The following is a 16,272-nucleotide window of genomic DNA, read 5'->3' on the forward strand; positions in this document are numbered from 1 at the left end:
TCCTAATGCCTTTATCATCTTCATGTACACATGTAATATGAATGTAATTTCAACAAGATATGAAGCAAGTTCTAGAGATACATATCATTGAAAGAATGCACAATTCAAGAATATAATGTAGCTTGCATTAGTACAACACTATAAAGTCAATCTGACATATTTTCAAAGTCAATCCCTAAACTAATTAAACTTTTAAAGCTTGCATACACACTATTTCATTTGATTTATTTTTTATCTATCTCAACTAATTCTCATACACAATACTCATAAACCAATAGGATCTCAATTATAATATCAATTTATATTCTGAATCTTTTCCATTTATTTATGCTTCTAATTTCCGAACATTTAATTCAATTCACTTTGTCACTTTGATGGATGAAAAAGCTGTCTCTGCCAAGAAAAAAGTAGTTTGATTCAAAGCCTATTAAGTCTAGAATTCAATGTGTCATACATATAGCAAGAGTAGCAGAAATGATATTCAAGAGGCTCTCTTCAAAATCTCAGAATAGAATATTAGGCAACGGTGACCGGCCAGGCAGAAAAAAATGGTCTACATAAGGCGAAGCTCTATTAGGCACAGCTTCATTGATCTAGCTTTCTGACTAACTGAATAGGCTCTTATATATTCTTTCTTCAAATAATGAAGACTCGCTTTTGATTAACTAGCTTGAAAAGAATCTGACCCTGGTTAAGGCTGGAAAGTAAATTAAGTATTTATATTTTTTTTTAAGTCAATTTGATTTGATTTTATTAGTTTCGTATAAAATCAAAATTTATCCAGAATTTTTTTTTTGTTTTTCTAATAGATTAATTTAATTTTTTTCTCGGTTTTTCTAATTAATATTTTTATTCTTTCAGTTTAATTGGTTTTTTAGGTTTTTACTACCTTTGAATGGCACCAATATAATTACTTAAAAATATTTGGGTGAAACGTAAAAAGACCATCCCGAGATTTGAAATGTACTATCTATATATATGTTCTTGAAGTCCCAATTTATTACCATCAAATGAAACATTTGGCTGATATGAGTTCGCCAGTACTAATTTTAACTCTTTCGTGCTTTAAAGCTTTTGAAATTTCTATATTGAAAAATCTGAACTCAAATTTGAGTTTAAAAGTGGATTTTAACTAGATAAATGAGATTTTTGCGACGTAGACTTTAATGGTCTTTTAAAGCCACTGTGCATAACATTATTAAAATATAAAAACAAAGTTTAAAATATTTTAATGAGACCCAATTTACTTTTCATAACATTATTAAAATAAAACAACTTTCATTGAATTTTTTTTATGTAAAGACTAAAAGACAATTCATGATCCCACCAAAACTGAAGTAACTGGTTGCTAAAATCACTCTCTCTCCTTGGATAACTTTCTCTGTTCTCTCTCAACTTGCAATTACTAAAATATAACTAAATAAAGTATAGAATCAAAACACAATAACCTAAAAGAACAAGGACAAAAGATGAACAAATTGAAACTTGAGGGATGAAATAAAACTTCTGTGCACCATTTGTGAAAATGTCATGTTTCTTACATCGAAACATTTAAGAACACATTAGATTAAAACCATGAAAACATAACTTTAAAGGATAAAATTAATAAGAAATTAAGTTCAATAATAAAATTGTAAATCTTGCAAAATACAGGGACTAGAATGTACAAATTTGACAAAAATCTAGAGCTAACAAGAGTGAACATTGCTTTTGTTATGGTTTTGTTTGCTAATTGTTAATATTTGTTTATACACCATTTAAGAATTCTCGTATGTTTATTTCTCACCCTGGAAACAACATTCACTAGGTTATGGCAAATTCAACAGGGCATCAAGATTCATGTCCATATCAAAACTCCACATGAAATATTAAGAATAAAGAGCAGGCAGCTTTGTCCTGGAGATAGACAGAACATGTATACAATACTTGAAATGAGTTGCAAACTAAACTGGACTTCTATCATAATCTGCCGCTTATACCTAAAAGACAAACCTAGGAAAAGAAAAGAAATTTGACGCCAAAAATCTTTATGCTCTGAAGTGAAACAAGGGCTTTAAATTTACCATTTCTTTTAACATGGAGCCATGTGCAGCAGCCTAACATCATTCTCAATTAAATAACACTTGTATTCCAAAATCCTCCAATTTCCATTAAATGTTGAATTTCTGAGGAACAGGGTCAAAATCATCGAAGTCAAATCTCTGACGCTCTCTTCCAGCCTAAAAAATCAAAGGAACAAACAGATTAGTTAGTAGTGCATACTAGATCCTAAACAAGTTCAGCTAATAAGTATTACAGGAATCAATGTAGTAAGCTCACCTTTGCCAAGTACAAAGGATCACATGATAAGAGTTCATCCACTGCAGTCAGCTTCTTTGACAATGTCATTATCCTAGTATAACAAAAATAGAGAAGGTTAAGAATTACCAAAATAATCATCAAAGACTGAAATGAAGCCGTGTAAATAATTTGTCCCGATGTTGAAAACACCATCTAGTCATTTGTTACTGTTAAAGATTGATGTGGGACAATAAACTAAAGAAAAATAAAAGTGGAGAAAGAACGAAGCCAGGAATTACAGGAATTAAAAGCGGGAAAGAAAAGTTAGGCAGAAGAGAGAATTCAGAGAAAAATAGCTTGTTATTTTTATTAAATCATTAAATATTGTCTTACAAAATAAATAAATAAAATAATATAAATAACATAACCCTAAAACATCCAACTATTTGGCTCAACCCATCAATTAAAATTGTTTAACATAATAACCCAAATAAATAAAATAAAAACAATGAAATAGACCTAGTTGGGTTCAGTCTCTCAACCAAAAAGTAACACGGGTCGGGCCATCCATCATCTCTGTCCATATACTCATGTAATCTATGGTCTGGATTTGGTGTCCCTACCAACTCTCTCGGGGTTGAAGAAACTCAACCCTTAAAGATCTGGATCAATTTGTTGCAATGTATCTCTAGTAATCTAAGAAACCTGAATCAGGTCAGTCTACCTAAAGAACTAGAAACCATTAAACTTCATCATCCTTAGTAAAAACTTGTTCATCCAAAATAACATCAATATTATCTTTTTGTGGTGATGTCAAGGTGAAAGGGGTAGAGGTTTCAATAAGATCATCAAGAATGAGATTAGATGGCATCTCAAAAGGATCATTTGGAATAGGATGTGGTTTTTTATATGCAACTAGATCTTCAATGTTAAATGTGGAGCTAATGCCAAAATCAAGTGGTAAATTAATAGCATAAGCATTTGGACAAACTTATCGTAGCACTTTGAATGGCCCAGCACTACATGCCTGCAATTTTTTATTAGTTCTTAAAGGATACCATTTGGATCTAATCAGTATTATAACATGGTCTCCAACATTAAATTTATTGTGTCATCTGTACATCAACTTGAAGTTTATATTGCACATTACTTGCTTGAATCTGCTTCGTGATCTCTACATGTAAATCCTGAACTCTACGTACAAATGACTCAAACAACCTAGCATAAGGAGACATAGGAAGGTCATCTAAAAGCTTTCTAGGCTTGTAACTATGTACAACTTCAAAGGGACTCATGCCTATTAATCTATTGACGGAGCTATTATAGGCAAACTAGGCTATAGGAAGAACCAAATCCCAATTTCTATTATGATCACGCACTAGACATCTCAAAAGATTGCCTAAACTCCTATTAACCACCTCATTTTGACCATCAGTTTGGAGGTGGTGGGCGCTAGAAAATCTCAACTTAGTTCTCATCATATGACAAAGTGTCTTCCAAAAATAACTCATAAACCTAACATCCCTATTCAAGACAATGGTTTGGGGAATGTCATACAACTTGACAATCTCGTGAAAATAGTTTTTCACAACTCTAGAAGCATCCATGGTCTTAGTGCAAAGGATAAAATGGGCTATCTTAGAGAAGTGATGGACAACCATAAAGATAGAATCATGCTTCTTTGCAGTACATGAAAGCCCAAGCACAAAATTCATACTTCTTACGAAGGGCAAATTGGAATAGGCAAAAGAGTGTAAAGACTAATGTTCTATTTTCTATGCTTAGCTAGTTGACATGTTCGACATTGACTTATGGACTTAGCTACATCTTTTTTTAAGCTAGACCAAAAGAATTGACATTACACCTCTTCAATGGTTTTATTTCTTCCAAAGTGTCTTGAAAAACCTCCAACATGAATCCCCACATCAAAAAATCATGCATTGATGTCTTCGGGATACAAAGCTTATTATCTCGAAACAAATACCTTTCCTAGAGGTAATAACCATCTACAACACAGTTACTCTCATCTCTCATTGTCATTCTCTCAATGCCATATATATTTCTCCAAATTCTGGACAAGATTCATCCTTCTCTTTGAGTCTCTCAAATTCAGTATCTTCAACACTCATTACGGATAACAACGTTACACAAATCAAGGCATCTACCGCCTTATTTTCTATTCCAGGATTATATTTCAATACAAATGAATAGGCTTGCAAATACTCAAACCAATTATCATGCCTATGGTTGAGCTTCTTTTGAGAGTTGAGATTGCGAAGGGCCTAATCGTCAGAGTAAAAAACAAACTCTTGTGATAGCAAATAATGGTGCCAATAGCGCAAGGCCTGAACTACCACATAAAATTCTTTATCACAGGTTGAGTACTTTGATTTGGCCTCGTTAAGTTTCTCACCAAAGTAAGCTACATGGTGACGTTCCTAACTATGTACTCCACTTATACCAACTCCTAAGGCATCACATTCTACTTCAAACACCTAGTAAAGTTAGGAAGCCGCATTACTAGGGCCTCTGTCATCTTCTTAACCTTCACAAATGTCTTACTATCTCTTTTACTCCATTGAAACTCATTATTTCAAACAATTTATCTTCTTAACCTTCACAAATGTCTTACTATCTCTTTTACTCCATTGAAACTCATTATTTCAAACAATTTATGATAGAGACATGACGGTGCTAAATCCCTTGATGAAACGACAAAAGAAAGTCACAAACTCAAGAAAACTACGAACTACATGAATATTCTTAGGCTCAGGCCAATCTACAATTGCTTGGATTTTTAAGGGATCAACAGAGATTCCCTCACATGACACTATAAACCTTAAGAAAACCACTTGATCCATGAAGAAAGAACATTTTTTGACATTGACAAACTTTTCTTATGATGGTACAAACTTGAATGAGGTGAACTAAATGCTCCATTGGTTTTGCTATAAATAAGGATATCATCAAAATACACCACCAAGAATTTTCCTATAAAAAGCCTAAGCACCTATGTCATTACCCTCATAAAAGTACTTGGTGCATGGGAAAAGCCAAAAAACATGACTAGTCACTCATATAATTTATCTTTAATCTTAAATTCAGTTTTCCATTCATCTCCTGGATGGATTCTAATATGATGATACTCACTTTTTAGGTCAATCTTAGAGAAAATTTAGGCTTTGGCCATCACATCTAATATGTCATCCAATCAAGGAATGGAAAAATGATACTCAATTGTAATCTTGTTAATAGCTCGACTATCCACACACATTCTCCATGATTCATCTTTCTTAGGTGTTAAAATGGCAAATACTGCATAAGACAAGGAAGACGATCGGCTGTTATGATTGTCATGGTAGTGGCTGAGGGGATAGCATGTCTAGGGTTTAGGGATGAATGGGTCTGTGTTAGAAGATGAACAATTTTTTTTTTTTTTCCAATCTAGATCAACTATTGATGATTCTACACAATTTCTAAGTTTTAGAAACAGTGTTGAATTTTGAGGATTTTCACAAGCCTTAAGAGAACGATTAACTGTAAAAAAAAAATTAAAAGCCTATGCTCTGATACCAAAGTTGATATAAGACAATAATCTAAAGAAAGATAAAAGTAGAGAAAGAAAGAAAGAAGCCAGAAATTAAAAGTAGGGAAAGAAAAGCTAGGAAGGAGGAGAATTCAGAGGAATAGTCAAATAAAAAATTATCTCACAAAAAGAAAAATATAGCATAACCCTAAAACATCACTATTGAGCTCAATCCATCAATTAAAATTGTCTAACATAAATAACAACAAATAAAACAAAAACAATGAAATCGACCTAAATGGGCTTAATCTCCCAACCAAAAAGTAACAAGTCAGGCCATTCTTTATCGTCTCCGTCCATATATATACTCATGTAATATACAGTATGCGTCTGGTGTCCCCACCAATAATGCAATTCATATCTATTGTTACCAAACCATAAGATGCACAGTGCAAATAATGAGTTTATCATGGTCTTAAAAGGTTAATATTCACCTGAGAGAAAAAAGTTATAAGGCACTTCAATCATGTTTGGCAAAGACATCCAAATAGTTTTTGTGTTCATAAGATGATTTATGAGATTTTGATCCATAATCACAATCTAGTTGTAGTCCCATTGGAGTGTAAACTTGGGTGGTGATATTTGCAAATAGTCTGGTTCATCATATGTGCATGAACTTCTCAAGACTCGAAACCTGCACCCTCTAGTTGCACGTCTAAGACTATTGACATAGCTTGAGGCAATGGCCCTTAGAGTATGTTCATTGTTATCCTCAAATAATTTTTCCCTTGAAATTGGCAGTAGAATGGAAGTACTCAACTCATAAATCAAAGTGTAAAATCCCAGCTACTGTACCTCTGAATTGATGAATCGATATGCTCAATCATCTCACAATTTTTATATTGTTCTGGATCCTCTAAGAATCTAACCATACCATCTTTCTGGTTGATTGTTGCATATATCTCACCATCTTGGATCTACAGTTTCAAATGAAATTGTTAATTTAAATTATGGTATAAGATACAGGAGTGCACTATTAGTGGTCTTTCTACTTTCAGTATTTTGCAATAAATTGATCATACAAAAAAATAAAAGGAAAGTTATATATGAAACTGCTGTAAGCTTAGCATCAAGGATAATTGCATAGGAAACTACCATTTGAAGCACATGCATCTCTGCCTCTTTAGGACTGCTAAGTTGCACAATTTTGGCTATGTCTTGGAGGGAAAGAGTCAAATACGTTTGGGTCAATCTCTGAATGTTTCTCTTATACATGGATGATACGACTTGCTTCACCAGTCCATGATTATTGTCCTGATAAAGAATACAAAGCCTGTTTTAGATGATGATGAATAGATCTTAAATTTGTCTCACTATGTGTAAATGTGAAATGTATAACTGTAGGCTCACACTTTCAAACTTCTCCCTGTTTGTCTGAATGTATGTCTCTAATTCTGAAACTTTTCCACTGCTATAACTACTTGCTAATTCCATATAGGGCTGCTCAAAGGGTAAAAGAAAGTTTGTAAGACAATAGAACCCAAAAACTTCATAAAAAATATGAATGCAGAATTCTGCATGAAGAGACACAAACACTGTTGATGGAAACAGCAAATATTTCATCAAAAATAGAAAAGAAAAAAGAATACCATTTATTCCATTTGATGAATGTAAGATAACCAAAGAGATTGATATGGTACATTACATTTTAAAATAGATTCAACCTAACATATCCATGGTGAAAGCAGCTTTTATCCAAGCAAATTAGAATAGAATTTTATCACTGGAAGCTGGGTAGTTCTATGATAAAATTAGTTTCCATGCATAGGATAATACAATTTAAGAAAGGACAGTTTTTTTAAGCACGCCTAAAAAGGGGAGAAAGTAAAAAAAAAGTGCTTGATTTCCAAAAACACCACACTATCCACTCAGTCATTGTGGTACTATTGTTTTTGCAATTGTGGTACTATTGTTTTTGCAATTGTGGTACTATTGTTTTTGCAAGCTATGTTACATATTCAGTTAAACAACTTCTATTGTTTTTGCAAGCTGGGTAGTTCTATGTATTTTTAAGCGCACCTAAAAAGGGGGGGAAAGAAAAAAAAGTGCTTCATTTCCACACACGCCACACTATCCACTCAGTCGTTGTGGTTCTTTTGTTTTTGCAAGCTGTGTTAGAGATTCAGTTAAACAACTTCTGAAATTTTTTTTTGTCAAGGACACAAATGATAATTAAAGTATTAATGTGGACACTATAAATCAACAATCAATTTTGCTTGCAACGTACAGCTTAGAAGTTGTAATCACCTGACACAAGGTCTTTAAATTTCTCTGAGCTGCTGAAGAAGTGTACTTAGGGAGGCTGGTTGAGAACTGCCAGCAACAACCAAAAAAACAGAGAGAAAGAAAACATAAAATGCTGTTTCAAAGAAATTAAGAGAGAAATGAATTATAGGTGATCTTGTGATGTCAAAACTCATCTAGAATGCAAATCCAGGCCAGCGAAGAATAATACTGAAGTAAGAAACACATAAGCTTGGAAAACTAATTACTTGTCCTATCATGACCATAGATTGCTGAATACATCCCAAATTCATATAATAAATGTCAAAAGACTAAAGCATACCTGTCTATTTTGAATGAGAGAAACCAATATATATTTTTTGAATGCTTCAACAGCTATAGCATTTATAGAAGACATAGGAGCCGTCACGACCTGAGATGAGAGAGAAGCAATTAGAACTAGTACCAAAGTAAAACTATTGCAACATGAGTAGATTGTCAAAGTGGACAAACATATTCTAACTAGATCACATACATTGTGAAGAAGCTCCAGTGCTTTCTGAAAATGCTTTTGTCCAATACATATCATCCCCCTGTCATGATGTCAAATGTCAGATGCATTCAAAGAAATTCCTCATCTAAATACAAGAGATGACAAATTGGTTGCAAGATGCTTAAATGATTTGTATCTAGGTGAGGTAAAGGTTATGTCACCATCAAAAGCAGGAAACTCCAATGTGTTTTCATGTGCAATTGCTATGCTTGTTTACATGATTTCAACTCACAGGTTTTGGACTTATACAGCAAGCCCATTAAAGTCTCCTCCATGGGAGTACACTTGACAACCATGCAGATGTTCTAACATCATCTTAGCTACAAAATAATCCTGCCATTTTCAATTACATAATCATCCCAAAGAGAAAAGATACTAACTCTATTCATCAGACAAACACAAATTATTAAGTTTCTAGTTTGTGAAATTAATTGCTAAATTAAATTACATAATGAAACAGTCAATTAGAAAGCAGACACAACAAATTATTAACTGAACAACAGCAGATCAAGCAAAGCAGCTTAGCATAATGAAAGTAACAGCGGGTACAGAAGGTCAAGCAGCAACTCACTCACCCATAATAACAATAGAGAAAAAAGTCCCGTGGCTGATCAACCTCAAAAATATCATCCTCCAGAATGGAAAGACCAGTTTTATAGCACTTAGCCAACAAACAAAGTTGAAGAAAATCCGGATGCAAAGCAGTCAAATATTCAGAGGATGAGCGTAGTTTTTTCACAGCTTCCAGCAAAGGGGCCACACCACGCATTGGTACTTCAAGCATCAAAACTTGGTCTTTGAATCTCTTACTAACAGCTATGACTGCCAACTCAAAAAGATTAGTTAGCATCAACTAAGTAAATAGAAAAACAACATTCTAATCACACACATTTTAAATTTAATCCAGGGTAAACAAAAATAAAATACACTTTTCCGACGCCAAACGAATCTGGTCTGCAACACAACAAGTGAGAAACCTGGAAAGGATCAAAACCAGTCTTCTCGCTTGCTCATTGGTAACCGGCCCAGAAGTGCATGCCTCTCTGCCACCCATTCACCACTTATAAATAAGTAAATAAATACATATACAATTATATATAAAAATAAAAATAAAAAACCACAAAAGTAACTCATTCTCTAAACCCAAATCAACATAATAGTCATACCCTTCTTCTTCTTCTGATTTCAAAACTTAGTCTTTCTTAAATTTCAACAACCATCCATTTCTAACACAATGAACCCTAAAATATCGAAAACTTCTTTCTTCTTCTTTTTAACAATAAAACTATCTCATAACAATAATAATAATTTAACTAGCTAAACATATCACAGTGAACGTATTTTTTTTAAGAAAAAATAAAGAATAATGCTGCGACTCACAAAAAATAAAGATAACCGAGTGAGTGAAGAGTCGGGTCGAGCTGTTCAAGAAAAGCCAAAAGCCGAGTCGACTCATTGTGTAGCACTTCATCTGCTTTCTTCAAGTGAATTGATAACAAACCTAAATCCACCGCGTTGCTTGATAGCCCTTGGATTTGCGCCACCAACGATTCTGCCGTCGCCATCTTCTGTCTCTGTTTATCCCCCCCCCCCCCCCTTTTTTTTTTTTGTTCTTTCTTTTTCAATCAATTACAAAAACAAATAAATTTGTTTGAGAGAGAGATTTCACAAGGCAAGCAAGCTGCAGTGGTGTGAGTTATAGGTAAAGAGAGCAAAATCTTATGGGCCGGGATTGTACACAACGATATAGGCCCAGTATTTATTTATTTATTCATAATTATATTTAACAATTTATTATATAAAATTTTATTTTGTTGTTAATTTATATATTTGATTTTGAAAATATATGTTAGTTATCCCAATATTATTGTGCCCCAAAACACATTACTATTCATTATAATAGTGTAATTACTACCCGATCATTTTATCTTTAACATTTTCTTTGAGGGCAAAGTGGTCTTTTCATCATAATATAAATATCTTCTAAGAATTATGCGGGGTTATTTTAATAAATTTATTTTTTAATACATAATAAAATTATTAATGTAACACTTGAATAAAATATTGCAATGCGTTCTGGGCATTTTTGTATTTTTCATGTTTTATAGAACAGTTGAATTACTGCATTACCCTTACAATTGAATTTTTTTAAACCTTGTTTTTAGGAGCTTAGTTGTAATTTTATCATGGTTTGTTTGTTTGTATTGTTTAGTCCTAAGGACATTTTTGGTTTTTGCACAAAAAAAAAAAAAAGCTTATAACGGGTGCCTAGCACACGCCAGCCACTCCGTTGCATTCTAGCGGCGCGTGCGACTGGCTCTAGCGGTTGTAACCGAATTCTGCCACATCATTTGATTTGTCCCAACGTCCTTTTCCTCTCTAGGGGGCGCGTGTATGATGATTTGGCGTGGTTTGGCTCAAAATTACTTTTGATTCAGTCCCTCTTCTTTTATTTGCAATTGTTTTATTTACATTGATTATTTCTAATTGGATTTTATTTTCCATTTCATCCCTGGTCATTTGATTTTTTTAAATTGTTTTCAAATTTGGTCTTCATTCTTTTAGTTTTGAATCATTTTCTTAATTGTTTTTTTTTCAATTTCACCCGGAAACATTTATTTTCATTTAATTTTTATGTCAATTTTGGTCATAATTCTTTTAATTGCTATTTTTTAATCATTTTCTTAATGGATTTGTTTCTTACAATTACATCCCTAAACATTTAATTTCACTTCATTTTTCCCAAAACATTTAATTTCATTTAATTTTTATGTCGAATTTAGTCATAATTATTTTAATTATTTTTTTATTCTTATTTTTTTTGTCAATCTCATCCATCAATGTTTGTTTTATTAAGAATCTTGCTTCTTTATTTTTTTGAGTTTGACTTTAATGGCGTCACCTTAGTCTCATGACCCGGGTAATAGATCTAAAGGATCAGCCCGGGTCGACTTCTATTTTTAAAAAAATATTTTTATTTTTATTTTTTTCTGGTGTTTGTTTTGCTTTTCTATTTATAGGGTTATCCCAATTTCATGTCTTAGGTCATGTGTTCGATTTATTGATCTGAGTTGGTTGTCGGGTTCGCTTGAGGTTTTTTTTGTTATCTTTTTTTTCTTTAACAAGTTTTTGAAATTTGTATTTTTAAATTGGCTTACGATAAATTTCTTGATGAGAATTGGATCTAAAGTTTTATAAGTTGCGAGTTTTTTAAAATTTGACCATGTTTAGGATGTTTGTCCAGATTCGCTTGGTTTTTACAGATATTTTTAATTTCACCACGTATTATTTTTTTTAATCTTTAAAATTTGGTTCTTATTCTTTTAATTAATATTTTATTTTATTTTGGATTATTTTTTATTTTTTTCATTAAATTGCATCCTCCTTGGGTTTTTTCCATCAAATTTTATCCTCATTCTTTTAGTTGCTTTTGCAGATTTGTTTTATTAATACTTTTTACTTATCTAATCATTTGGAATTAAATTGGTTGAAAATTACGCTTCTTAATTGATTTTGGGTAAAACATTTCATGTGATTAAACCAGGTTTAAGAGAAGTGCCTTGTTTTTTTTTTTTTTTTTCTAAATTGATATTGTCTTATTTTTTATCTTTTTTTTTTAAACTTTTGTTTTCAATTTAATTCTATTGGGTTAGCATTTAACAATTTTTTTTCTATTTCACCCCTAGCATTTTTAAATTTATAAATAATCTATCATCTTACAAATGATTTCAATTTCACCCCCTATTATTTTTTAATCTTTCAAATTTTATCCTAATTATTTTAATTGTAATTTTTTTTGTTTCTAATAATGTTTTTTTTAGATTTCATCCTCCTTGGGTTTTTTCTTTACTGATTTTAGCATCATTCTTTTTTATTATTATTGTTCCTTTTTTTTTGCAAGCTTTTTATTAATAGTTTTTTCAATGATTCCATCTTTCAAAATTAAATTGGATGATATTTAATCTTCTTGATTGAACTCGAGTCCATGATTTAACAAATTGTAAGTTTTTTAGATTAAACTAGGTTTATGAGGTCCGTCTAGGTTTGCTTGGTTTTCTCCCATTTTTTATGTTGATGTTTTCTATTTTTTTGAAGTTTGACTCTCTTTTTTTCCGGTTTTCCTTTAGTTAGGTTAGTATTGGGTTGTTTGATAATCCGAATAGGCTTATATGTGGTTTTTTTGTTGTTTTTTTTTGTCAGTTTATTTATTGTTTTTTTTCGTCAGTTTATTTATTGTTTTTTTCATAAATATTTAAATTTTCAATTTAACCAATGACTTGGGACTTGAATTTTTTTAACCTATCACTTTTTTAATATTAAAAAAAATTGCTTGGCCCCCAACAACGCGCGAGCAACATGTCTAGTGATCTTTACAACCAATGGCGGAGATATGGTCAGGGAAAAAATTACATCCCTAACAATATTTATAGTTTTAGCTCAAAAAAATAGAATTTTTTTTTAACTTATCTAGAATGATTTTTCTAATTTGGCCCTTTTAATTTTATCTTTTATAACACCCATATCTATATCATTTATTGGAAACAAAGTACTATGCAAATAAATTTCAAATTTTGATATTATAAAAATTTCAAAAACATATAGATAAAAGATATTGATGATTATTGAATCTGAATTTTAATGAGAAAACAGTTAATGATATAGTAGATAAGGTTTGTGTGTGTGTGTGTGTGTGTTTTCTTTTATTATCTTTGGTATCAGAGGCTATTAGGATCTAGGTAATATTGTTATACAAAATTTTAGAAACTTGATAAGAAAAGAGAACCTTAGAAGAATAGAAGAATATTATTGAATTGTGTAAATCCTGTTTATAAGTGATGATAGGGTAATAAATCCATATAACCTACAATCTGTTATCTAAATTATCTTTTAAACCATAGATCCCGTTTTTTATAGAACAACTTCTATTTGAACTTCCTCTACTTCTAATTCTACTGAAAGTGAAAGGGTTATAAATAGTGAATAGATTATAATTGAAGATTTTACAAAAAATATTGATGATTAGAAAATTCTAAAGATTTTAAAAGAATCAAAATTATCAAACTTCTTCTTTTAATATTTTCAAAACTGATTCACAATAAAAACTAAAGAAAGAGACATTTAGCTTATAAAAACCTTTTGAAATTATCCAACTCATCTCCTAAAAATCCCTACAAAAACACATATAAGAGTTACAAATATATTTATACTGGCCTGAGACAAGTAGGAATAAAACCCCTTACCAATAAAGGATTAAACACTTCCATTTTAGCTGTCATAAGAGATGATATATTCCAAAATTTCCAAGATTCATTACTCAGTTCCATTGAATCTAGTTTATGTAGTGGCCCTATTTCTTTTGATTGTTACCTAAACCTAACCATATCCATCAAAGACAAAAACATCCTTCAAAGCATGATCCTACAAATAAAAACTCATAATTATAACATGTTTGAAGGATCAATCCCTGTAGCATTGATCTTTAAGATCCATTACAAAGCCATGTTTTTCATCTTTTCTAGTAAACATAAATTCCAATCCCGAAAAGGTGAAACCTTACTCCTTCAAACAGACCTTTCCAAATAAAATATAATAGTTCCTAAATCTATACAGTGGAAAGATGTTACCCTACTGGAAGAATGGATCCTTGAGGGTGCCACTCAGCCTAAGTCTATTCAACCACCATAACCAAATATCCAACTCAAACACATAACCCAATATAATGATGGTAAAGTTAAACTATCATTCCATAGACGATCAACTAGTTCTAGATTCTCAAATGAATCTTCTACATCAAATACAATAAATCCTGGAAGAATTTTTTAGATTCCCTTAGTTATAAATATGCCTTACCACACAAACTCATATAGAAAATCAACCTTTGATATTCCTATCACTAGTTTTCAAAATGCTGATTATACGACAAACATACCCAAACCATTATAGTCAAACACTAACCAACCTTCTCCTCTAACCTCTCCAACATTCTCACTTGTAACTGAAAACATTAAACATAAGTTGAATGTTCTTGAAACAGATTTTGTTGTAAATAAAAAATATTTTATTGATGACTTTTATAGTAACCATAATGCCGAGAAAAGATCTTGGTTTTTCAAAACCTTCATGAAAGAAAGACAAGAAATACAAATATGTTTTTATAATTTCATTACATTACATAGAAGTTCAAATTTTGTTTTTTGACTGATTTGAATCATTTTATATAACTGAACATTATATTGCATATCCATTTACAAAACATGAATGTCGCATAACATCTAGAAGTAAAACTCCTGTTTGGAAACTTGCTAGTGGTACTTCCATTGAGTCTGAACATTCACCTTTAAGAAACCTCAAAATCTCACATAATAGTCAGACTATAGATATTGCCCCTTAAAAGAACCCATGTGATGATATTACTACAAACACCAAACATATTATCCAGCAAAACAGCTTCACCAATACCATAGGAAAACAGTTGACCAGAATAGAAAACACAAATCCAAATGACTATTGTTTCTCTAGTTAAAGCTACAAAAGCCATAGACCAAAAACAAAACCCAGTATTCAAGCTACAAAAAAAAAAAAAAAACTAAGCCAAACTCAATTCCAAAACAACAGAAATGACTTTCTCAAAGCCATTAAAGATCACCTTAACCACCTTGAAACTTCATCCTCAACCCTGATTGCTCCTGACACCCTACAAGTCAACAACAATCCTCACACCTCTACGAGCCACATAAACATTATCCAAAATCATCAAACCCAAAACTCTGATGAAGATGCCTTATAGGAAGAAATTCCTGAAATTAAAAAGTTTATTTGGAGGAATCCTACTCGTAAAACAACCATTGCTCTTGATATAGGCACCCTTAATGAACCAACCATTATAAACCAACTCAAATTCAATGCCTCTTCCCCCTATGAATGGAACATAAATGGAATGTCTGAATACAATATCCTAATGACACAATCAAAGAGTTGATGTCTTATCCCAAGTGCAGGAGTGTCACAGTAATAAATAACCCAGCAAGACCGGGGTCGAACCACAGAGAGGTTAATTGTATAAATTATAATTAATAAAACAACAACAATAATAACAACAATAATAGTAATAGTAATAATAAAATTAATAGTAATAGTAATAATAACAATACTCAGTACGTGGCGTTGTTATACCTGAGAATGATCTCAAAGATCGGGTCACAGGTTTCCAGCCTATATACTGAGTTTATGAAAAGATCAAAGAGATATATTATATAATATAAACAGATTTCTGATGCGAATGAACAAGGCAAGACCAACAATGTCAGGATCCTTGATCAAACACAGAGCATACTTAAAGTACATAAAATATAACACGAATAATACTACTAATAATAATAATAATAATAATAATAATAATAATAATAATAATAACAGCAATATTAGTAGTAGTAGTAGTAGTACTAATAATAATAAAGAAGAAGAGGAAGAAATTAATGAGAACTTTGAGATGGAAGATTAATGTAAAGATTAAACAATGATAAAAATAAATGTCAAGGTTAGAGGGTTCACCAATAGTATTAGAGATAAGTAAAATATAAACTCTTTATAAATTATCAACATGATCATATTAATCATCTTATTTACATAA

The 16,272-nt window shown here is 31.5% G+C and overlaps 1 protein-coding gene across 3 annotated transcripts; it reads right to left on the reverse strand.

Moving 5' to 3' along the window:
* Nucleotides 1-1,846: 1,846 nt before the first annotated feature.
* On the reverse strand, nucleotides 1,847-10,305 carry LOC7496634 (COP9 signalosome complex subunit 3). Of its 3 annotated transcripts, XM_024592211.2 has the most exons (11): nucleotides 10,023-10,300; nucleotides 9,570-9,685; nucleotides 9,218-9,464; nucleotides 8,625-8,682; nucleotides 8,433-8,522; nucleotides 8,114-8,179; nucleotides 7,217-7,306; nucleotides 6,962-7,120; nucleotides 6,662-6,783; nucleotides 2,320-2,392; nucleotides 1,847-2,219 (listed from the first exon to the last, which is right to left on the reverse strand). In XM_024592211.2, exons 1-11 carry the CDS (start codon nucleotides 10,205-10,207, stop codon nucleotides 2,151-2,153), a joined length of 1,275 nt encoding a protein of 424 aa, XP_024447979.2. In that variant the 5' UTR covers nucleotides 10,208-10,300; the 3' UTR covers nucleotides 1,847-2,150. The 3 variants fall into 3 exon arrangements, with proteins under 3 accessions (XP_024447979.2, XP_024447980.2, XP_052304682.1); XM_024592212.2 differs by lacking the exon at nucleotides 7,217-7,306 and having other exon boundaries at nucleotides 10,023-10,305; XM_052448722.1 differs by lacking the exon at nucleotides 6,662-6,783 and having other exon boundaries at nucleotides 2,142-2,219; nucleotides 10,023-10,305.
* Nucleotides 10,306-16,272: the final 5,967 nt, after the last annotated feature.

The sequence above is a fragment of the Populus trichocarpa genome, chromosome 17 (assembly GCF_000002775.5).
Source record: "Populus trichocarpa isolate Nisqually-1 chromosome 17, P.trichocarpa_v4.1, whole genome shotgun sequence".
Lineage (NCBI taxonomy): Eukaryota > Viridiplantae > Streptophyta > Magnoliopsida > Malpighiales > Salicaceae > Populus > Populus trichocarpa.

What these genes read in the sequence shown, in the direction of transcription:
- LOC7496634 (XM_024592211.2), bottom strand. Translation starts at nt 10,207, where the DNA reads ATGGCGACGGCAGAATCGTTGGTGGCGCAAATCCAAGGGCTATCAAGC. An exon ending in CTCTCATTCAAAATAGACAG is followed by an intron (nt 8,180 to 8,432) that starts GTATGCTTTAGT and finishes TGTTGCTGGCAG; the next exon opens with TTCTCAACCAGCCTCCCTAA. An exon ending in ATCCTTTGTACTTGGCAAAG is followed by an intron (nt 2,220 to 2,319) that starts GTGAGCTTACTA and finishes TTGATTTTTTAG; the next exon opens with GCTGGAAGAGAGCGTCAGAG.